The sequence below is a fragment of the Pogona vitticeps genome, chromosome 2 (genome assembly GCF_051106095.1).
Source record: "Pogona vitticeps strain Pit_001003342236 chromosome 2, PviZW2.1, whole genome shotgun sequence".
Taxonomy (NCBI): domain Eukaryota; kingdom Metazoa; phylum Chordata; class Lepidosauria; order Squamata; family Agamidae; genus Pogona; species Pogona vitticeps.
Window position 1 is genome coordinate 229,384,651 of NC_135784.1, and position 24,239 is coordinate 229,408,889.

At 41.0% G+C, this 24,239-nt stretch overlaps 1 protein-coding gene across 2 annotated transcripts in view; it reads left to right on the forward strand.

The window, feature by feature from the left end:
• The window catches only part of BRD10 (bromodomain containing 10), a 90,030-nt gene that overhangs the window by 56,690 nt on the left and 9,101 nt on the right, over positions 1-24,239 (forward strand). For both annotated transcript variants that reach the window (XM_020810378.3, XM_020810380.3), the window contains 4 exons: positions 6,365-7,749; positions 15,079-15,155; positions 16,027-16,116; positions 21,941-22,056. In XM_020810378.3, coding sequence (XP_020666037.3) covers positions 6,365-7,749; positions 15,079-15,155; positions 16,027-16,116; positions 21,941-22,056 — 1,668 coding nt within the window. The remainder of the gene's footprint in view (positions 1-6,364; positions 7,750-15,078; positions 15,156-16,026; positions 16,117-21,940; positions 22,057-24,239) is intronic.

Here is a 24,239-nt window from a genome sequence, read left to right on the forward strand (position 1 = left end):
CTGGGGCAGGTCCTATTATGGACTAAGAATTGGTTGAGAACCAGGAAACAGAGAGTGGGTGTCAATGGACAGTTTTCACAATGTGGAGGGGTGAAAAGCAGTGTACCCCAGGGATCTGTCCTGGGACTGGTGCTTTTCAGCTTGTTCATAAATGACCTGGAGACAGGGATAAGCAGTGAAGTGGCCAAGTTTGCAGATGACGTGAAACTTTTTCAGGTGGTGAAGACCATAAGGGATCGTGAAGAGCTCCAGAAGGATCTCTCCAAACTGAGAGAATGGGTGGCAAAATGGAAAATGCATTTCAGTATAAGAAAATGTAAAGTAATACACATTGGGACAAAAAATCTAAACTTTATTTATCAGCTAATGGGATCTGAGCTGTCCATGACAGATCAGGAAAGAGATCTTGGTGTGCTGGTAGACAGCTCAATGAAAGTGTCAAGAAGGCCAATTCCATTCTAGGTATTATTTAAAAAGGGATTGAAAATAAAACAGTCAACATTATAATGCCATTGTACAGAATCCTGGTAAGGCTGCACCTGGAGTATTACGTTACAGTTCTGGTCTCTGCACCTCAAGAAAGACAGGAACTGGAAAAGGTGCAGAAGAGAGTAACTAAAATGATGACAGGGATGGGGCAACTCCCGTATGAAGAAAGGGTACAACATTTGGGGCTCTAGAGGAAAGGTGCCTGAGGGGGGACATGACTGAGACTTACAAATTATGCAGGGGTTGGATACAGTGGGTAGAGAGTAGGTCTTTTCCCTCTCATACAATATCAGAACCAGCTGACATCTACACAAATTGAGTGTTGGGAAAGTGAGAACAGACCAAAGAAAATATTTCTTTACCCAGTGTGTTGTTAGTTTTTGGAACTCCTTGCCACAGGATGTGGTGATGGCATGTGGCCTAGATGCCTTTAAAAGGGGATTGGACAGATTCCTGGAGGAGCAGTCAATCACAGGTTACAAGCCATGATGGGGATGTATAATCTCCAGCCTTAAAAGGAAGGTACCACCAAATGCCAGATGCAGGGAAAGGGTATCAGGAGACAGGTATCTAGTTGTCTCATGTGCTTCCAGAGGCATCTAGTGAGGCCACAGAGAGATACAGGAAGCTGGGCTATATGGGCCCTTGGCCTGATCCAGCAGGACTCTTCTTATGTTCCCATAAAGTAGTGAAGAAGAACAAAAAGAAATGGCAAAAGAAGAAAAAAATGATGAATGGACTTAAGAAACTTATGATAACAGCTGTTAAAGAAAGGAAAACTGATAATAAGAAAACTACCAGAGAAATGAAGAGGGATGTGGTGGCGCTGCGGGTTAAACCGCAGAAGCCTCTGCGCTGCAAGGTCAGAAGACCAGCAGTCGTAAGATTGAATCCACGTAATGGATTGAGCTCCCGTTGCTTGTCCCAGCTCCTGCCAACCTAGCAGTTCGAAAGCATGTAAATGCAAGTAGATAAATATGTATCACCATGGTGGGAAGGTAATGGCGTTCTGTGTCTAGTCGCACTGGCCACCTGACCACAGAAACTGTCTACGGACAAAATGCTGGCTCTACGGCTTGGAGACGGGGATGAGCACCGCGCCCTAGAGTCAGACACTACTGGACTAAATGTCAAGGGGAACCTTTACCTTTACCTACCAGAGAAATGAAGGCAGATAATGAAAAAAAACTCTAACAGAGTTGAAGAAAACCACAGAAGAGCTTAAAAAAGATTTTAAATCATTGGGGTTAAGACTTTAAAAGACTGAAAAGTTGGTGAAAATAAATGTAATACTGATCCATCAGCAGAAAGAAAGACTAGGTCAAATTAATAAGAAAATTATTGACATCAGAGACAGAAGTTGTGGGGTGAAATTGAGAATTTGCAGATTCCCGGAGGGAACAGATTCAGGAGTACAGGAGAAAAATTTTTGAGGTATAATTTTTGAATGGCTGAAAACAACAGTTCCAGAAGTATAATTGTGCCGGGAGGATATAGATAAGAGTGCATCATGCAGGGTGATATTCTGGCATTCGCGAGGGTTATTGTGCTTGAGATTCACAAATTTTTATAAAAATAATTGTTCATGAATGGATTGAAAAGAAAGTCTGGACAGTTAAAGTATAAAAAGGAAGCTATTCAAATCTGCCAAGATCTCTGAAACTGTACAATGGAGATGTGAAATGGCCCCTGTGAAGGTAGTGCTCATCATGAATAGTATAAAATACAACTGTCTACATGAAGGTATTCTATAAAGGGAAGCACCATATAATAACTTTGGTGGAGCAAGGTGTGGATTTGTAGCATCTAAACAGAGCAAGAAGCTATAAAGATAGATGGAAAGAAAGAATCAGCTACAAGTTTGGAGCAAGAAGAGGAAGAAGAAGGATGTGGAGCAGGAGGGAGCTGTTGGTGGAATGTTAATGGACGATGTGATCAGAGTGGTGGAGGAGAGTCCAAGGGGTGAAACAGTTAACAAGAAGAAGAAATGAAAACGTGGAACATGGAGAAGGAACTAATGTATCATTTAATGTTTGATTTAGGTTGAGGGAATATTATAGATTGGTATAGTGGCAATTTTGTAACATGTACTTTAAATAGATTTTGCAAATTAAGATGTAGGGGTGCAAAGGATATGGAGCGGCATGGAGAATCAAGAACTATAAGGCTTGAAATAGTGAGTGGTTTCTCCCCCACCCCACCCCGCAATCATATAAGCGAGCAGTGGTCAGGGTGGTAGGATAGGAAGAGGGAGGAAATACAATTAAATGGGAGGAGGTCTATGTGTTAGGTTTAGATTTAGGAAAATAGTTAAAGTTTTGGGGATTTGTTATTATTAATTTTTGTTTTATTGGGGTAGGTTATCACACTATGGGACCAAAAGGAGATATTATGCTGAACTGGAAAGGTTAGGAACTTGAGTGTATTAATTTTGAATATCAAACGCTTGGGAAGTGTTTTAAAAAGGAAAAGAATTGAAACTTTGATAAATAAAGACAAAGCAGATATTGTTTTCCTACAGGAAACACATTAAAAAAGGAGGAGTAAATGGATTAAAACTGTTCTGGGCTGGATTTTATGAAAAATCATGTGGAAATTCAAGGTCAAGTGGGCAGGCATCATTATATTAATTAGAGACTGTGGTTGGTTTAAAAACTTGCAAAATATGCAAGTTAACACTGAGGAGTTAGTTTCTGTTGATATTCAGATGCATTCGATTGCTCACCTCTAACCATCCACAGTATTTTGATGGCATGTATACATGTATAAATATCTGCCATGTTACCGTGTTTCCCCGAAAATAAGACAGTGTCTTATATTAATGTTTGCTAAAAAAAATGCATTAGGGCTTATTTTCAGGGAACAGGGTTTATCTCTCTTTTATGAGCGTGGAAGCAGATTGGTTCATGAAAGCTCACATTAAAACATAACAGTCTTTATGATGTTTTTGTCCTTTTTATTTGTTTTTCCTTCAATCTTTTTTTTTAATCTTCAAAGAAAAATAGCTAGACTTTTTAAAACCAGTATTCTCCCTTTGTTTATGTGTCACAAATGGCTATTGATTTGAGTTGCTCTGGTGTGGAACCTGGGTAACAATTGTTGCCAGGACTGTGGCCAAAATAAAGTGATTGAAGGAAAAAAAGAGGCACCATCATGTTGAAAGAACTGTAAGATTTGCAGAAATACAAGAAAGAAACTTGAGGAGACGCTCTTCCCCATCCCTGGCATAGGGTCAGGGTTGTGTCAGTTGGAAAATATGGGTAGAGTCTGTCAGGATTTGTTCCTAGTAAGTGGGTTAAATTTAATATTGTAGAGTAAATGTAAATCCATCTTGGATTTATAGTGCATAGTTCTTGGTTTAACTGTTTTTAAATTTGTAATGGCGCCCAGAGTAGACCTATGGTAGATGGGCGGGGTAGAAATCCAATAAAACCACTGCGTGGCGCAGTGGTTAAAACGCTGTACTGCAGCTAAAACTGTGCTCACGACCTGGGGTTCAAATCCCAGGTAGCCGGCTCAAGGTTGACTCAGCCTTCCATCCTTCCGAGGTCGGTAAAATGAGTACCCAACTTGCTGGGGGGGCAGTGTGTAGCCTGTATAATTAAAAAATTGTAAACCGCCCGGAGAGTGCTTGTAGCGCTATGGGGCGGTATATAAGTCCAATAAATAAATAAATAAATAAATAATAAATAAATAAGTAAAATGGCAGCATCTTAAAAAGCAGAGACATCACCTTGCTGAAAAAGGTCCGCATAGTCAAAGCTATGGTTTTTCCATAGCGATGTATGAAAGTGAGAGCTGGACCATAAAGAAGGCTGACCACCGAAGAATTGATGCTTTTGAATTGTGGTGCTGGAAGAGGCTCTAGAGAGTCCCTGGACTGCAAGGAGAACAAACCTATCCATTTTGCAGGAAATCAACCCTGAGTGCTCACTGGAAGGACAGATCCTGAAACTGAGGCTCCAATACTTCGTTGGGAAAGCAAGAGGAGAAGGGGATGACAGAGGACGAGATGGTTGGACAGTGTCATGGAAGCTACCAACATGAATTTGACCCAACTCTGGGAGGCAGTGGAAGACAGGAGGGCCTGGGGTGCTCTGGTCCATGGGGTCATGAAGAGTCGGACAGGACTTAATGACTAAACAACAACAAATGTAAAATGGATGACAAATGCAAAGTCATGCATTTGTCATCCATTTTACATTTGTCATCCATTTTACATTTGTTGTTGTTTAGCAAAGTCATGCTTGTAAAAGTCAGTGTAAAATGGATGACTGATGGCATACAGATGGAACAAGCTTAGGTAGTACTGGTTAACCATTTTCAGCTGTTTTGTCTATAGTGATAGGCTTCCCTTACTATATAAGTGGAAGAGTAGGAACAGCACATTGCGAAACAGTACTGAGTCTGGTGGTCTTTACTTCTTTAAATGTCTATGTTGCTTAAGAGATTTATTTATTTATTTATTTAACTTATATTTATGCACAAGCCATGTATATAATGGCATGTATATATGTCTGATCAATGCTGTTATATGAAGTCTGAATATATTATGTCATAAGTTCTTATCAAACTCTCTGTGTTTTTCCTAAATCCTCCACGTCTTTATTCTGCTTATTAGAAGGGAGGATTTGAAGCTGCCTAATAAGTGACTCTGTTTAAACTGTTACCTTGGGCTCCAAGATTTGTTTTCACCAGCAGAGTGCTCTTGGAGTTTATATATCCAAATGCTGACTCCAGGCTTCTGGAGAGGCAAACACCACATCTGTTGTTGGAGTTGGCACCCAACCAACAGAGTCTTATATTCTGCTTGAAGACAGCAGCTGGCACACAGCATTCCTATTAGGAAGGATACACTGCAGCTTTTTCTTCCAGGTTTTGTTTGTTGGTTAATGTTGTTCGTGTGAACAAACTGGAATTGAAAATGAATTCTGCAGCTCCTATTTCAGATGAGCATGGGTGGGAATTTCAACACTGTGTATCTTACGCAGCCTGATAAATAAGACAAGGAATGAAGTGTCAAAGCATTTGCATCTGGTCAGGATTTTTAACATTTGGTCAGTGGGCACATTCTTTTAATATTGAGAAAGCATAGATACTGTGCTTTAATTGCAGTTAAAGTGGGTATAATTGGTCACAATACTACACAATACTAGCTGACAATGCTACAAACTAGTAGGCAGAAAATAAACCTGCATAGAAACCCTCCACAAGTCACCTACACAACACAGAGAGTTTGGAGACACACAGGTAGAATGCCTGCTCACTACCCTTCCAGGCTATGTGCTGGAGTCTTCTCAGTCTCTGCCCTTTCTACTATGTGCTGGCTCCCACCACTCCAGCTCACTCAACCATCACCTTGATTTCCAGGTAGAAGTACTATTTTCCCTTTTTTGGTGATGAGATGTATCTGCCATAGCCATCCACCATTCCCTGAGCATAACATTGTGCCCAGAAGCACTTATTGAAGCTGAAGACAACAGTAGTTGCAAGCTCTAACTATGATTTGAAACAACCCCAACTGCCAGGAAAACATAGATTTCCTTCCTTTAGGTAAAAAGAAATCAGGCACCAGTGGAAATGTTTTGGGAGGGGATCATTGTCAATTCTTTGTTACAGTTGATGGGTAGCTGTGTATATTACCCAATAAAAGAGGATGACATAAATGTTAATTTCCACTGTTTTGCTGTTACATGTTTGATCTCCGTATTTCAGTACTGCTAATTTATGTCGTTGATACAATTATGTATTCTACAGTTATACATTATCTTCTGCCTTTAGATACATTTTATTTAACTTATTTTTTCTTGCTGCTTTTAATACTAAACTTGAATAATACCTAATCTTCAACCTGTATTTGTTTCTATTTTATTAGGCTTCGAGAACAGGAAAGGAAAGAGTCAGAAGAAGCTAGTCACAAAGAAATTGAAGAATGGGAGAGAGCCCTTCTATCTCAAGCAGCACCTACACGGATGGAAAACATGTGGGAAATTCCAGCAATTGGCCATTTCCTTTGTTTAGCACAAAATATTCTAAACTTGCCTGAAATAGTTTTTTATGAGTTGGAGCGCTGCCTTTTGATGCCCCAATGTAGTGCTTTTTTGTCTAAAATAATGACTTCTTTGTTAAGCCCTCCTCATCGAAGGTCTACCTTACATCGAAGGCCAACTCTCCCTTATAAAACTTGGGAAGCAGCACTTAGACAAAAAGTACAACAGTGGTATACAGCTGTAGGGCAAACTGACAATCCTGATAGTTGTGCAGAAAAGCTTGGTCTTTGTCCTCAGTTTTTTAAAGTGCTTGGAGAAGCTAATCCTTTGGAGGAAAAACCCTTTCATGAGCTCCCATTTTGTCAAAAGGTATGGTTGCTAAAAGGCCTCTGTGACTTTGTATATGAGACCCAAAAGGATGTACAAGATGCCGTACTTGGCCAGCCGATCCATGAATGCAGGGAAGTGATTCTAGGTTATGATTACTTAGAGCACGCCTATGTTCATTTCCCACAATTCTGTGGTGCAGATGTACGGATTTACAAACAAAAGCCTTTTCATGCCCCTGAGTTTCCAGTTCCTCTCATTAGGGTTAAAAGAGTACCAAGGATTAAATTAGAGAAAGTGAAATGTGAATATGCCACCAAAAGCAATGGTGGTAGTGCTAAAGATGACTTTGCATCTCAAACAAGGGTAGAACCTGGAAAACCTGGTTCAGCAAGAATCCAGTCTGAGCTCTTGAATGTTATGGCAGAAAAAGAAATGAAATCCAGCTGTGAAGAAAAAAATCATAATGACTGTAACTTTATAACAGACTGCTGTAAAGAAAATCTAGATAAGGCAATTGTTCCAGAAGAGCATAATGGTTTGGGTGAGCCTCTTAGCCCAGGAGAAGTTCGGATTGTGGAAAATGGAGAAAAATGTGTCGAATCTTCAACAGTGAAAACAGAGACCACCCCTTTAAAGGAGAACAATCTTAAAATGTGTCTGATGAATGTGAATGGGAATCACAGTGACAGTCCAGATGTGAATTGCCACAGAGTTCCTAAAGAGGTGACCTCAGAGCATTCTATAGGAAAAAAAACACTAAAGTTTAGTAAATTGCGAGCGAAGAAGAAGAAGAAAAAAAAGAAGCTGAAAGAAATTTTGAATGAAAATCTTCAGAGAAAGCGTGAGATTCACCTCCACTCATTGAAATCTTACAAACCTGAGATACAAAATAAGTTGCTCATGATGAAAAAGAAAGCCAAACACAAGAAGCACAAATCTGGTAAGGTGATTTTAGTGGGAAATTAGTCTGAACAATTCATGTATTTATTTGCAGATCTGGTTGCCATGTACTTAAACAGCTTGTTTATTTATTAATTAATTACATTTGTGAATCTCCTTTATTTTCAGGCTGAGAGATTGGCTGGCCCAAGGTCACCCAGTGAGTTTCACAGCTCAGTCAGGACTAAAATGTGGATCTCCAGTCCAACAATGTGTCATAACTGCTACATCATATATTTGATGGTGGATTATTTAAAAGCTATTTCTGGATCTTATGTAGTTGAATTTTTCTAGCCCTGATTATATGTTGTAGCAATAGCCATTGCAAAAAGATTGGACTGCTTATAGAAGGGGGTGGGAACTGGTAGTCCTCAAGATCTGACGGTAGACTGTTACTGTGGAAGTCTTAACTTCAGATTGCACAATGTTACTTATGGGAATCTCTGATTTCCCTACCAGGCAAATAGTAACATAGAGAAATGTGTGTTGTTTAGACTGGGAACTGGTGCAGAAAGAAGATGTGTCAATTTAAAATGCTTGTGGATCTAGTCCACAAGCATTTTAGATTCAAAACAACACTAATACTACAAGAGATTAGGCATCTAACATACTTGGCCCTTAAAAACAAATAGCGTGCTAGATACTATATAGGACATTAATTTTTCCTCATCTTTCTCTGTTGTAGATTTCTTTGTCTCAGAGCCTTTGATGTGTTAAATAAACTCAGCCCATCTTGCTAAATGTAAGCATAGCTCAGCTCTTACTATTTTCCTCTGGTACCTTTTGCCTGAAGGTCTGCATGCAGCTTTAACCACCCTTGCATTTCTCTTGGTACTTTGGGGAGTACTGTACATTATTTTAGCATAGTCTGAGCTAAATTCAACATTAGTGGTACTCAGAGTAAATCTGTTGAAATCAGTGGGTGTGTAAGTTAGTTTTGATGATACATTCCATTTATTTCATTGTACTGTCAGCAAATAGGCCTAGTATTATTTTTAGCCCTTATCGCATTTAATTGCTTGTTTTTATGGACATCAAACTTAAATAAGGGCTTGTTTACATGGGCTCATTGAAGTGAGTTAAATAGTGTGTCTAGAGATTGAGATCCTCACATCCAAATGACATGCTGGAACCCAAGCAACGCTTTTTGGTCCTGCTCCTTCCACTGTCAATTTCCCATATTGTTATGTAAGAAAAGAGCTACTGCATTTTTTTGTGTATAAGACACTACTTTTTCCTAAAATTGACTAAAAATTGAGGGCCATCTTATACATGGAAGTAAGCTGAGCCGAAAACAAAACGGTCCATAACTTGCCTCTGCAAACAGGCATTCTTCAATCATGAGGCTTAGCTGCCTCCACTCAGGAGACTTAGCTTTGTCCATTCATGAGCCTTATGTAACTGAGGCTCTGTTGATGCTGAACAAACCAATTGCAACAGTGCTCAGATGCAACAGGGACTTCTAATGTCTGAGCATTCTGAGCCCAGAGGCTAAATACAGTTAAAATGTGATGCATAATATGACATTACTGGTATGTACATGTTACGTAATTACTAAATAAAAATGAGGCCTGTTCTGCATTTAAAATATTGATTTCATAATTTTGGGTTAGAAAAATAGGGGTGTCTTATATATGGGGCATCTTGTACAGTGGTGCCTCGACTTACAAACATCCTGACTTACGACTGTTTCGAGTTACAACCAGCTCCAGCCGCAAAATTTTGCTTCAAGTTGCTGCGGCAGCTTCCAGTTACTTTAAAAAAAAAAAAAGGCAGGGAAAAGGGGCGGGAAATTCAAATTGCTAACCATTAGTAGGCGAAGAGGCTGCTTCTTTGTAGCTCTTTCGCCTCAACTGTTAGAGTGAGTGCGATCGGAGGAGGCTTGGGACTGCCTGGTAAGGTAAGGTGCTGCTTATTGCTTTTTACATACTGTTCTGGGTAGGTTTTGCAAGGCGGGTTTGGGCTGGTGGGGTTATGTTTCTGTGCTGTGTTGTTTTTTTGTTTTTTTGTTTGTTTTTTGCAGTCCCAACGTGGGGCTTACTCTGTTGTTGTTTTTTGTTTGTTTGTTTGTTTTTTCAGCCCCAGCTCGTTCCTACAGGGCTTGCTCTGTTGTTTATTTTTGGGTTGTTTTTTTTTTAAGCCCCAGTACCTTCGGGGCTTGCTCCATTTATTTTTGGGTTTTGTTTTTGTTTTTTTAAAGCCCCAGTGCCTTCGAGACTTGTTCCATTTATTTATTTGTTTGTTTGTTTGTTTGTTTGTTTGTTTATTGCCACCCCAGCATGTTCCTATGGGGCTTGCAGTGTTTATTTTTGAGGGTTTTTTCAGCTGGAACGAATTAATCGCGTTCCAATGCATTTCAGTGGGAAATGGTGCTTCGATTTAACGACCATTTTGAGTTACATCCATCTTCTGGAACGGATTATGGTTATAAATTGAGGCACCACCGTACACGGAAAATTATGGCACTTCACAATATTGGCAAATTTAAAATTCTGCTCTGTGGAGGGATAGAAGAAGTTTCTTTTTTTAAAAAAAATAGGCTGTATTACGTAAAGGTAAAGGTTTCTCTTGACAATTTGTCCAGTCATGTTTGACTCTAGGGGGCGGTGCTCATCCCAGGCCATAGAACCAGCGCTTGTTCATGGACAGTTTCTGTGGTCACGTGGCCAGCATGACTAGACGCAGAACACCGTTACCTTCCCACTGTAGTGGTACTTATTTATCTACTCACATTTTACATGTTTTCGAACTGCTAGGTTGGCAGGAGGCTGTATTAGAGCAGTACTAATGCACTGTATCTTTTACTTTAAAAATTTAAAAGAGAAAAACATTATCCCAGAAGCAGGAGAAGATAGGAGGGGCAACAGTGGTGGACTCAGCTGCAGACAGGTTCTTGACCTGACCCTTAAAACATGTTTTAAGGGGGGGGGGAATCCCCTGCATTGCCACCTCCTGTCTCTTTCCACTTCTGGGAGGAAGTTTTCTTTTAAAAAAAAAATAATGCAGTGCATCAGTACTAACCTAATATAGTTCTCTGCCCCTTCAAAAAGCAGAGAAAAGAAGAGACAAGAAGAATCAGAGAGCCTAGTAAATATTCTACTTCAGAAGAGCCCCAGAAATGCTTTATGTAGAGATGGGTACTTCACATTCGTAAATGAATATGAAGCCTGCCAGCACAGATGGCTGACCCGATTACCTCCCACCTCCAGAATCTGTGCGTAACCAACGTCATTGTCAGTGTGTCAATCATAGCAGTAGCCCGGCTGCCACGTCTACATCTGCCTGCTCATCTGGCCACTCTGTCAAGGGGTCAGGATGAGTCTCCCATCTCGGTTGCACATTGGCAGGACAAACAGGGAGATGGGGCTGCATCAGCCAGGCTACTGCTCCAATTGTCCCACTGACAATGACATTGGCCATGTGCAACGCACTGTAGGTGGACCGGCAGGTTCTGGGGGCGGGAGGTAATTGAGCTGGCCACCTGTACAAGTGGGTGTTGTGTTCACCTATAAATATGAAGCATTCATCTCTGTTTAAATGTGTGTGTTTTAATCTGTTTTGTTTTATTTATTTATTTATTTATTTATTTATTTATTTATTTATTTATTTATTTATTTATTTATTTATTTATTTATTTATTTATTTAATATCCCGCCTATCTAGTCAACTCAGGACCACTCTAGGCAGCTAACAAGCAAAGAATAATAAAAGTAAACATATATAAGATAGCATAAATAATAAAAACCTTACAAAGATAGAAAACCAGTGGAGAGGGGAAGGAAAGGAACATCAGGAATTGTCTGGCGGGAAGGCCTGCCATAACATCCATGTCTTCAATCGATTCTTGAAGATACCCAGCGAGGGAGCCCCGCGAATCCCAGGAAGTAGATTGTTCCAGAGGCGAGGAGTCACCACCGAGAAGGCGGTGTTTAGGAATAACATTTAATTATTACACAGCCAGCCTTATTTCAATATTTTGTGACATTTCTCTCACAGGTTGATAAAAGCCCCCAAACTAAGTCACAGAAGAATAAAGTAATGAGAATCATTTAATTTCCATTGTACTTAAAATAAGGATAATGGCAGATATCAAGGAGAATGTATCATCATGATATTTTGTTTCCTTAAAAATATTAGCTATATCAGTTATCTTGACATCCTTCAAACTCATATGCTGTGAGTCAACAACACAGATTCATTTGTTAAAAGTATTCTTTCCTGATATACCTATAGATAATCAGTCTCTGAAATTTGAGATTCTGCACTTTCATAACACTCTAATCAATGAAATGTTTAATTTGGGATAACCTTCTGTGTACTGTGGTGCATGAGCTAAAATCCATGAAGATCTATACTGAATACAGATCTTGACCTAAATCCAACTTGATACTCCTGGAAACTTGGAAATTCGGACCCCTCACTCTCCATCTCTTTTTGGCTGCTAAAAACATGCTCTCGAGGGTTTCCACCTCTCAGAGCAAGCTTTTGGGGGTGTTTGAGGTGATACAATGGACATTGGAGAACATGCTCCTACAATGCTAGATATTCCAGCACTGTATGCAACTCTTAATCTTTAAGACACTAAAAGCAAACAAAGAAGAAAAACCTATTGTTTTTGCTGCAAAAGACTAACAAGCCTATCCTGGACATTTCTTAAATCTACAGTGTTTCCAAGTTTGATTTCCTAGTTTGCATGATTTCTGTACTGTCTATTTAAGAAGGACAAAGGTTTCCTTCAAAACAAATCAGGTTTATTGAAATAACAAAATAAAATATGAAAATCACAAGTAGCTAATCACGATGTCAATCACTGTTTCTTATTTAATCAATCACAGACTTTCTGTCACTGAATACGTAGGCACACAGGCCTCTAAACAAGCTCTTTCTCACACTCCAGATCTGATCTTTCACTCTCTCTTCACATCCCTTTTTCTTCCAGCTCCTCCCTCTTCAGCCCCACCCTCCGTCACCCCATTGGCTGATGATTCACTGCCCAGCTGTGACGGACAGGTGAGGTCAAGGCTGCCTGTTACATTACCTCCCCCCTTAATAAGTTGTTTCATGGGAGAAAAGCTAAAGTGCTTTCTTCTCATGAACACAGAGCACAACAACAATACAATTAAACAATCAATATATCAAACAATTGCATAACCCTTAAATAAACCTCTTACCTGCATTATATTTTACACTTACATACTTTACCATTTCCAACGTTCCTTAATGCATATTATTAACAATTAGGTACAACATTTAAACATTTGCTCATATAACCAATTGCAATTTTGCCTGGTACAAGCCCATCCAACTTTTATTACATATATCATATTAAAAGTCCAATTATTTCTTTTTCTCTTCAATCCTCGGGTCTTCTGGAAAGGGCATCTGCAGCACAGTTTTGAATCCCTTTGACCACTCAAACCTCAAAGTCAAAGTCCTGCAAAATCAAAGCCCACTTCATCAATTTACTGTTGTTGGCTTTGATAGTCCTTAGCCACAATAGTGGGGAGTGATCAGTACATAAGACAAAATGTCTCCCCCAAATATATGGCTTCAGTTTCTGGACCACAAACAAAATGGCAAGACACTCCTTCTCGATGGTGGGCAGGTGTCTCTCCCCTTTTTGCAGCTTCTTGCTCAGGTAAGCAACCGGATGAAGATCTCCGCAGTCATCACACTGGCACAGCACGGCTCCTAACCCGTAGTTGGACGCATCTGTGAAGATGGTAAACTCACGATGGAAATCCGGAGCTCGCAACACTGGGTTGGTGATAAACGCCTCCTTCAGTTTCCCGAACGCCTCTTCGCAGCTACTGGACCACTGGATGTTGTCAGCATTCTTCTTGCGTGTTAATTCAGTCAGTGGTGCTGCTATCTCGCTGAATCTTGGAATAAATCTCCTATAATAGCCTACCAGCCCAAGAAAAGATCTAACTTTCTTCTTGGTGGTGGGTCTAGGCCAACTACTTATAGCATCTACTTTAGCTTCCAGGGGTTTTATTCTACCTCCCCCTACTACATGACCCAAGTACTTCATTTCAGGGCTACCCAGCTGGCATTTGCATGCTTTCACCATTAGCCCACCTGCTTTCAATCTTTGCAGCACTGTTTCTAAGTGACAAAGGTGATCCTCCCAGGTGTGACTGAAGATACCTATGTCGTCTATATAAGCTACAGTAAAGTCGCTAAGCCCTTGCAAAGTCTTGTCCATAAGTCTTTGGAAAGTAGCTGGTGAATTCCTTAACCCAAAACTTAGGACACGAAACTCAAACAGGCCAAAAGGGCTACAAAATACTGTTTTCTCCTGATCCTTGGGGTCAATTCTCACTTGCCAAAACCCTTTGGTCAGGTCTAGGCAGGAAATATACTGACATCCCCCTATGGTCTCTATCAGGTTGTCCAATCTGGGCATAGGGTAAGCATCCGGCTTAGTTACGAGGTTAAGCTTTCCATAATCAACACAGAACCAAATACTTCCATCTGGTTTGTCCACCAGGACTATGGGAGCAGACCAAGGGCTTGATGATGGAACAATAATATTTTTCTTCAACATCTCATCTAGCTCCTTGCGCACCTTGTCAACATATGGCCCAGTGACTCTATATGGAGTTACTGCTTGTGGGGGTGCATCTCCAGTATCTGTCTTGTGCACCACTCCCTTGGCTAACCCAGGCTTGTTAGAGAAAACATGTTGGTACTTTGTAACTAAGGATTTCAATTCATTCTGCTGCTCTTGGGAGAGTAAAGGGCTGATTTTGACTTCTTCAGGGTTGTATCTAACTTTCCCTCTCCCTTCCCAATAAGGCAAATCGTGTTTCTCCTTGTCCGCTTCCTTCATGGCAAATAACACCCTATTCTCCTCTCTATAATATGGTTTAATCATATTCACATGAACTACCCTCCTGCCTGGTTATCCATCTTCTTTAATGATGTAATTAAGATCATTCATTTTGGCAATAAATCTGAATGGTCCTGCCCAATTTAATTGTAATTTGTTCCCTTTGAGAGGTCTCAGCATAAGTACCTCATCTCCAGGGTTAAAACTGGCTTTTCTGTCATATCAGACTTTCTGTTTATTTTTCTGCACTTGAAGATTCTCAGCAGCTGGTTCTAAATTTCTTTTCAGGGTGTTCATCAGGGTGTCTAAATATGAGATTATGTTCTCAGGATCATCATTGTAGGGCAAACTTTACACAAATACATGCATACTACGACTGGGTTATTCACCTGAAGTTGCCAAAAAAGATACTTAGTTACTGTGTTTTTGAAACATTGTTTATTATTCGCATATCTGTATTTCTGTTTAGATATATGCATTTTTATTCCCTTCAAGGAAAGAAATCCATTTCTAAAAAAGCAATTACCAAGAAGAGGAAATCTGCTATAAAACCTACTGTCCCAGAATTTCAGGTAAATACCTACTTAGTTCCAATTTGCTTAATCTTAAATGATTCAGTAACTATTACCTCATGCAATACTGACCTGAAAACCACAAAAATGAGGAGAATGTCTTAGATTCCCCCCCCCACATGTGATCAGTGATTGCCACATATTGACTTTGTGAACAGTGTCAGCAGTAAAGCATGTGAGGATTTCTTCTGGGATAATAATGAAAAGAATCAGAGAACCATGTGATATGTTTATGAAGTAGCATTTTTCTGGTATTTACTTTCTCCCTGAAAGTAATATTTAAATGAAATAATGATAATCATGTTCCATTAAGTTAGTTCTGACTAATGGAGAGCCTTTTCAGGTTTTCCAGGTAGACTCAGAAGTGGTTCGCTATAGTCTTCTTTTGGATGGTGCCTTGGGACTGTGCAGCTTGCCCATGACTACACAAGTTGTCTTCTTTTGGGATGCACAGTGGGGACTCAAACTCCCAACCTTTGGCTTTGCAGCCAGATTACTAAACCACAGAGTTATCTCGCCAGCCATCTTTGAATTCTGAGGAAAATCTAACAGAGATTGAAATTTGAAGAGAGGAATGCTACAAAATGCTACAAAAGCAACATTTCAAATTCCAGATCTTTTCCCCTGTCATTTTTACCTATTTATTGACCAGAAGTAATAGCACATAACTCCTTTAATATGTCAATAGTGGGTTTTGAGTATCTGAAGATACATTAGAATTCTGGATGAAATATGCATGAGAATAACCAGTTTCTATAGTTAAGTATTGCCAAATGTTGTAATAAATATATTTTTAGGATTAAAGGGCTGATACAATATGTGTTAGGCTGATTTAGAATACTATATTTTCTCTTTCTCTCTTTCTTATTAGCTTATTTGCACTAATCTTGATGAACTCAGGGAATTGATTGGAAAAATTGAAAATGAACTCAAAGATGTTGAGAACATTAAAAAGAAATCGGTATGTGTTTTAAACTTTATTTTGCTTTTGTTCAATGTAAACAAAAAGCTCTACAACAATTTTGCAACTGTCACTGGTATTATGAGTAGCAGTATGAATTGTGGAAAACATCTAAAATATTCCCCTTAACCTTCCTCCTTATTGGAATGGAATAGCCTTGTGGTGCAGTGGTTATACTGCTTTACTGCAACTAAAACTGTGCTCACGACCTGGGGTTCAATCGCAGGTAGCCGGTTCAAGGTTGACTCAGCTTTCTATCCTTCCAAGGTCGGTAAAATGAGTACCCAGCTCACTGGGGGAGCAATGTGTAGCCTGCATAATTAACTTGTAGACCGCCCAGAGAGTACTTGAAGTGCTATGGGGCAGCACGCTTTGCTTTGCTTTTGCTTTGCTTATTGACCTTCAGTTATTAACTTCTAAGATGGAAATCACTTGTGTATCAGTGTTTGGGCATTACTTCTATGGCTTTTTCAGGGAAATTGAACTTAATGTGTGACTAACATCATAACAAGCATAATTTGTCCTTTCCATTCCATTTTCATTGCCTTTTGTGTGTGTCCCTTTCTTCCATGATTTATCAAATCCATTGAATTTAAACTGTAAACCTACTGGACAGGGATCTTACTACTTCTATACTGTGTCTCGCAAACTGTAGATACTCTGATGGAGCTTTTCCTCAGTAAATATGCACAGAATTGCAGTCCATCTGTAGCATAATATTTTTAAATAGTTGGACATCCAGTCATATAGCATCTGGTTTTATGGAAAAATATTAGGCTGGGTTATTCCAGTTAAATATTTGCTGATAAAAGCCTTATATTTTCCATCCTTAATCATTCATATATGCTTCAAGAGGAATAAGCCCATTCAATAAACATCGTTTCTGCAGTTGAAACCCTCCCAGAATCATTTCACATGGTACAAATCCAGGTGGGCATTTGCTGGCTGGCTTGCTTACTCCTCTATCTCTTTTGTAGGTTAGCCAATAAAATAAAAGGGGAGTATAATTTGTGGAAAAAAATAACAACATTATGTAAGAAACAATAGATTTCATCATTATTGGAACTATTAACATTATGGTTATTGTGTTTTATTTTCTTAATTGATATTGGGAGCCCTATAAGAACTGCATTTAAATGAATAACACAACACCCCTATGAGGGAAGGGAAGGGAGACTGCATGGTGGACAATCTGCCATTTCAAAACTCTACTGGAAACTGAGCAGACTGAAGGACGGTTGTTGTTGTTGCTTAGTCGTGTCTGACTCTTCGTGACCCCATAGACCAGTGCACATCAGGCCCTCCTGTCTTCCACTGCCTTGGGTAAATTCATGTTGGTAGCTTCGATGACACTGTCCAACCATCTCATCCTCTGTCGTCCCCTTCTCCTCCTGCTTTCACCCTTTCCCAACATCAGCATATTTTCCAGGGAGTCTTCCCTTCTCATGAGATGGCCAAAGTATTGGAGCATCAGCTTCAGGATCTGTCCTTCCAGTGAGCACTCAGGGTTGGTTTCCTTTAGAATGGATGGGTTTGTTCTCCTTGCAGTCCAGGGGACTCCCAAGAGCCTCCTCCAGGACCACAATTCAAAAGTATCAGTTCTTCGGCAGTCAGCTTTCTTTAGGGTCCAGCTCTCACTTCCATACATCACTGCAGGAAAAACCATAGCTTTGAACATGCAGACTTTTGTTGGCAAGGTGGTGTTTCTGCTTTTTAAGATGCTGTTGAGGTTTGTCATTGCTTTCCTCCCAAGAAGCAGGCGTCTTTTAATTTTGTGGCTGCTGTCACTATCTGCAGCAATCATGGAGCCCAAGAAAGTAAAATCTGTCACTGCCTCCATATCTTCCCCTTCTATTTGCCAGGAGGCGATGGGACCAGTGGCCATGATCTTAGTTTTTTGGATGTTGAGCTTCAGACCATTTTTTGCACTCTCCTCTTTCACCCTCATTACAAGGTTCTTTAATTTCTCCTTACTTTCTGCCATCAGAGTGGTATCGTCTGCGTATCAGAGATTGTTGATATTTCTTCCGGCAGTCTTAATTCCGGCTTGGGATTCCTCCAGTCCAGCCTTTCACATGATGTATTCTGCATATAAGTTAAATAAGCTGGGAGACAATATACAGCCTTGGCATACTTCTTTCCCAATTTTGAACCAATCACTTGTTCCATATCCAGTTCTAACTGTTGCTTCCTGTCCCATGTATACATTTCTCAGGAGATAGATAAGGTGGCCAGGCACTCCCATTTCTTTAAGGACTTGCCATAGTTTGCTGTGGTCCACACAGTCAAAGGATTTTGCATAGTCAATGAAGCAGAAGTAGATGTTTATCTGGAATTCTCTGGCTTTCTCTATAATCCAGCGTGCACTAGCAATTTGGTTTCTAGTTCCTCTGCCCCTTTGAAATCCATCTTGTATTTCTGGGAGTTCTCAGTCCACATACTGCTGAAGCCTACCTTCCAGGATTTTGAGCATAACCTGGCTAGCATGTGAAATGAGTGCAATTGTACGGTAGTTGGAGCATTCTTTGGCACTGCCCTTCTTTGGGATTGGGATGTATACTGATCTTTTCCAGTCCTCTGGCCACTGTTGAGTTTTCCAAACTTGCTGGCATATTGAATGTAGCACCTTAACAGCGTCATCTTTTAAGATTCTAAACAGTTCAACTAGAATGCCATCACCTCCACTGGCCTTGTTGCTAGCCAAGCTTTCTGAGGTCCACTTGACTTCACTCTCCAGGATGTCAGGCTCAAGGTCAGCAACCACATTATCTGGGTTGTCCGGAATATCCAAATCTTTCTGGTATAATTCCTCTGTGTATTCTTGCCACCTCTTCTTGATGTCTTCGGCTTCTGTTAGATCCCTCCCATTTTTGTCCTTTATCATGTCCATCTTGGCACAAAATGTTCCTTTAATATCTCCAATGTTCCTGAACAGGTCTCTGGTTTTTCCTTTTCTATTATTTTCCTCTATTTTTTTGCATTGTTCATTTAAGAAGGCCCTCTTGTCTCTCCTTGCTATTCTTTGGAAATCTGCATTCAATTTTCTGTAACTTTCCCTGTCTCCCTTGCATTTTATTTCCCTTCTTTTCTCTGCTATTTGTAAGGCCTCATTGGACAGCCACATTGCTTTCTTGCATTTCCTTTTCCTTGGGATGGTTTTGTTGCTGCCTCCTGTACAATGTTATGAGCCTCTATCCAAAGTTCTTCAGGCACTCTATCCACTAAATCTAGTTCCATAAATCTGTTCTTCACTTCCACTGTGTATTCATAAGGGATTTGATTTAGACTAGCCCAGTGGTTTTTCCTACATTCTTCAGTTTAAGCTTGAATTTTGCTATGAGAAGCTGATGATCAGAGCCACAATCAGCTCCAGGTCTTCTTTTTGCTGACTATATAGAGCTTCTCCATCTTTGGCTGCAGAGAATATACAGTGCAGTAATCAATCTGATTATGGTATTGCCCATCTGGTGATTTCCATGTGTAGAGTCACCCCTTGTGTTGTTGGTAAAGAGTGTTTGTGATGACCAGCTTGTTCTCTTGAGAAAACTCTATTAGCCTTTGCCCTGCTTTGTTTTGAACTCCAAGGCCAAACTTACCTGTTCTTCCTTTTATCTCTTGACTCCCTACTTTAGCATTCCAATCCCCTATAATGAGAAGAACATCTTTCTTTGGTGTCAGTTCTAGAAGGTGTTGTAAATCTTCACTAAATTTGTCAATTTCAGTCTCTTCAGCATTGTTGGTTGGTGCATAAATTTGGATTGCTGTGATATTGAAAGGTCTGCCTTGGATTCATTTTTGAGATTGTATCCCATTACAGCTTTTCCCACTCTTTTGTTGACTATGAGGGCTAGTCCACTCCTTCTATGCAATTCTTGCCCACAATAGTAGATATGATAATCGTCTGAATTGAATTCGCCCATTCCTGTCCATTTTAGTTCACTGACGCCCAGGATGTCAGTGTTGATTCTTGCCATCTCCTGTTCGACCACGTCCAGCTTCCCAAGGTCCATAGATCTTACATTCCAGGTTCCTATACAGTATTTTTCTTTGCCGCATCGGACTTCCCTTTCACTTCCAGGCACATCCACAGCTGAGCGTTCTTTCAGCTTTGGCCCAATCACTTCATTAGCTCTGGAGCTACTTGTACTTGTCCTCTGCTCTTCCTCAGTAGCATGTTGGACGCCTTCCGACCTGAGGGGCCCGTCTTCCAGCGTCATATCTTATAGCCTTTTGTATCTGTTCATGGGGTATTCTTGGCAAAGATACTGGAGTAGATTGCCAATTCCTACTCCAGCGTTTAGTTGGAACTCTCCACTATGACTTGTCCGTCTTGGGTGTCCCTGCACGGCATAGCCCATAGCTTCTCTGAGTTACTTAAGCCCCTTCACCATGACAAGGCAGCAATCCATGAAGAGTATGGAGGATGATAAGCCAAAGTAAAGAGTAAAGTTCCAGGGCCCTACCTATTTGGAGTTATATTACAAAATGTTGCTGAATTGTTTGTATCCAAAGCCTTCCTCAGTTTGCCCTGAATATCTCAGTATTCCTTAGTGGCAAAACCTGTAGACAATGGCATAGCATGGGGGAGGGAGGTAGAGGGGTGGTTGCCCCAGGGCACAACCTTGTTAGGGGCACAACCTCTGTCGTTTCACACGTCCACACTCCTTCTTGCGCTGGGCTTGACCTGATAGCTCTGTTCCTCCATCATCTCTCTCTCTCTCCCCCTCCCGCCGCTGCCCCCCACCTCCCTGCCTGCCAAGGCTGTCTGGCAAGCAGGGTGAACCAGCCAACCCCAGCCCAGTATAAGTACAGAGCAGGGCAATGATGGGGAGTAGACCACCCCTATCAAGGAGAGTATGCTGGTAGCCTCTGTCCAACCAGGGCTGGTGTAGGGGGTGTGGCTGCTGGGCAACTGGAGCCATGCAGGCTGGGCTGGGGGCACCAGGGGTCCAGGCATCACTGTGCATCTTCCTGGCCACCATTGGGCTTCTGCCGGTACTGAGCCTGGCCAGCAGCATCTTCCTGCTGGGCTAGTAGCAAGAGCAGAGCACGGCCATGTGGATGTTGCAGGAAGCTACAGTGTAGCAGCAGGAGCTGAAGGCATAGTGGCCCCCCTATGGCTGAGTCCAGTGTGAGGTAGGCGAGGAGGAGCTGGGGAAGATGGAGGAAGAAAGAAGAAATGATGATGGATGAGGAAGAGGGTGCCTTAGGGGCAGTCCTATTAGGGATGGAGGGAGGAGGAGAGGATGCAGGTCCATGGGTTAGGGGGCGTAATTCCTGGGTGTTAGCAAGCCATCCTATGCCACTGCCTGTAGAAATACATGTGCAAGAGGATGGCTTTTAAGTGTAAAAAAAGTGTCAGTAATTGTCTTGGGGTACAATGCTGTGTCTGCAGCCTTCAGTCCTCTTGAAGCTGCTTTCTAAGTAAGTAATTAGATCTATACAGAGCCTAAAAGACTACTTTGTCCAAGGTAGATTGACTCATAATTAATGTTAATTGACCATTTCTCAGGTCGTTTTCTTCACAAGCTATTTAAAATTATTTTTATATATGCTTTATATACCTGAATTTGTAACCTTTCATATATATTTATGCATGGGTAACGTGGTTAGACCTGTGTGACTGAATGCAGAACTTAAGTTTACAGGTAGGAAAGTTAAGCACTCTGCTTTAGCTGAAAATATGAGTTACTCCAATAACGTTTTCTTCCATTTTAATTTTCAGCATAAAGATTGGTTAATATGAAACCTCAGACTAGGTCTTTCCCTGAAAGAAAATTAATTAGTTAAAGTATTAATAAATGTGGCATTTTTATATTTACAGGGAAGGTGGTATCAGCGAAAACAAGCTGTAAAAGAACTACACTGTACTCTAATACGACTGTTAAACGAATTGTTACCATGGGAACCAAAACTATTGAAGGCTTTTCAAAGAAACAGGTAATGAGCTGGATTCTTCTGAATAATATGAAATATAAGAACTCAGTGTGACAAACCCAGACCTACTGGGATCTGCCACACGTTAACTAAGCTGCCACCAACCATTCCCTATAAGAAGTCACACAGACCAGGGATGGATTTTCAACAAATAAAAGAATAAGGTTTATTTAAAATAACACACAGGGAAAATAAAATGATCAGGTGAATAAGATAAAGTAACGTGGCTTAGTTTCACTCATACATACACACAGTTTGGTTCACACAGAACCCTTAACTTGAAGCACAGACCCTGAACCTATCAGTTCTGGCTAACCAACAGACACCTGAACCTATCAGGTTGGTACTCTGACACACAGTAGTACCCTGTCTGACACACAGACTCCCACACCAGCTTCTTCTTCCCAGCTGCTGCTTCGTCACATCCCAGCGTCTCCCTTTCACCACACAGGCTTCACATATATATACAGTACAGCCCCTCCTCCTGATGTCCCGCCTTCCACTCCCCATAGGATGGAACTTTCCCTCCAAACCCATGACAGACAGGTAACATCAGTGCTGTATGTAACACCTCCCCTCTTTATAAGTTGTTTTGTAGGGGGAAAGCTAAGGTGCTTTTTCCCAAAAAACAACCTGGATAAAACACACAACAACAGTTATACATACCATACTTACTTATACTTACATTCTAAGTTGACCATAGCAATTAGGCATTTAAACATTTACCATATACATTACATCAATTTACCTTTATTCATACAAACCAAGTTCAAAAAACAGGTACATTTAACTTTTGTCATCAATATATATACATAGTCCATGTTTCTTTCGCCGTCTTCATTCTTCAGGTCTTCTTGACAAGGCGTCAGCAACACAGTTCACTGACCCTCTGACCACCTTCACTTCAAAGTTATAGTCCTGTAGGTTTAAAGCCCACCTCATAAGTTTGCTATTGTGGGTTTTCATTGTCTTTAACCATTGCAGTGGTGAATGGTCAGTGCACAGAATAAAATGTCTTCCCCAGATGTAAGGCTTGGCCTTCTGGATCGCGTAGACTATGGCCAAACACTCCTTCTCCACAGTTGCCAAATGTCTCTCACCTTTTTGAAGTTTCCTACTCAGGTAGGACACTGGATGCTGGTCACCATTCTCATCCTCCTGGCACAGAACTGCTCCTACCCCGCTGTTAGACGCATCGGTGTAGATGATGAACTCCCTGTCGAAGTCTGGAGCCCGCAGCACTGGATAGTTGATTAACGCCTCCTTCAACCTCTGGAACGCCTCCTCACAGTCGCTGGTCCACGGGATGCGGTCATCAGCCTTCTTCCTCGTCAGATCGGTCAGCGGAGCCGCAATCTCGCTAAACCTCGGGATGAACTTTCTGTAGTAGCCCACCAACCCAAGAAATGATTTGACTTTTTTCTTGGTGTTGGGTCTGGGCCAATCACGAACTGCTTCTATTTTGGCCTCCAGGGGTTTTATCACTCCTCCCCCTACCATGTGACCCAAGTATTTTACTTCTGGGCTACCCAGCTGCAGTTTGTTCCCTCTGCAAGGCCTAGGCCAAAGCACCTCCTCCCCTGGGTTTAAGTGCCTCTCCCTGCCTTCCTGGTCATCCCAATCTTTCTTTCTGACCTTTTGAGCTTGCAGGGTCTCTGTTGCTAGCTCTAGGTTTCTCTTTAGGTCTTTCCTTAAAGAGTCTATGTATGTCACAACGTCTTGTGGGTCATCCTGGGTGATCTGCTCCCAATTTTGTTTGATCAAATCAAGGGGCCCTTTCACCCTTCTTCCAAATAAAAGTTCAAATGGACTGAACCCGGTACTGGCTTGTGGCACTGATCGATAAGCAAACAAAAGGGATTGCAGCTTCTGGTCCCAATTGTTTGGATTCTCTGCCAAGTAAGCCCTAATCATGCGCATTAGAGTCCCATTGAACTTCTCTGTTAACCCATTACTTTCAGGGTGATAGGCAGTGGTTTCCTTGTGCTTAATTCCACAGATTTGCCATAAGCGTTTCATGAGCTTTGATGTGAACGATGCGCCCAAATCTGTGATTATTTCTGAGGCAAATCCCATCCTGGACATATACCCCACCAAGGCATCTGCCACTGTGTTTGTTTCAATGTTAGTCAAGGGTATGGCTTCAGGGTACCTCGTGGCATGGTCCACAATGGTGAGAATGAACC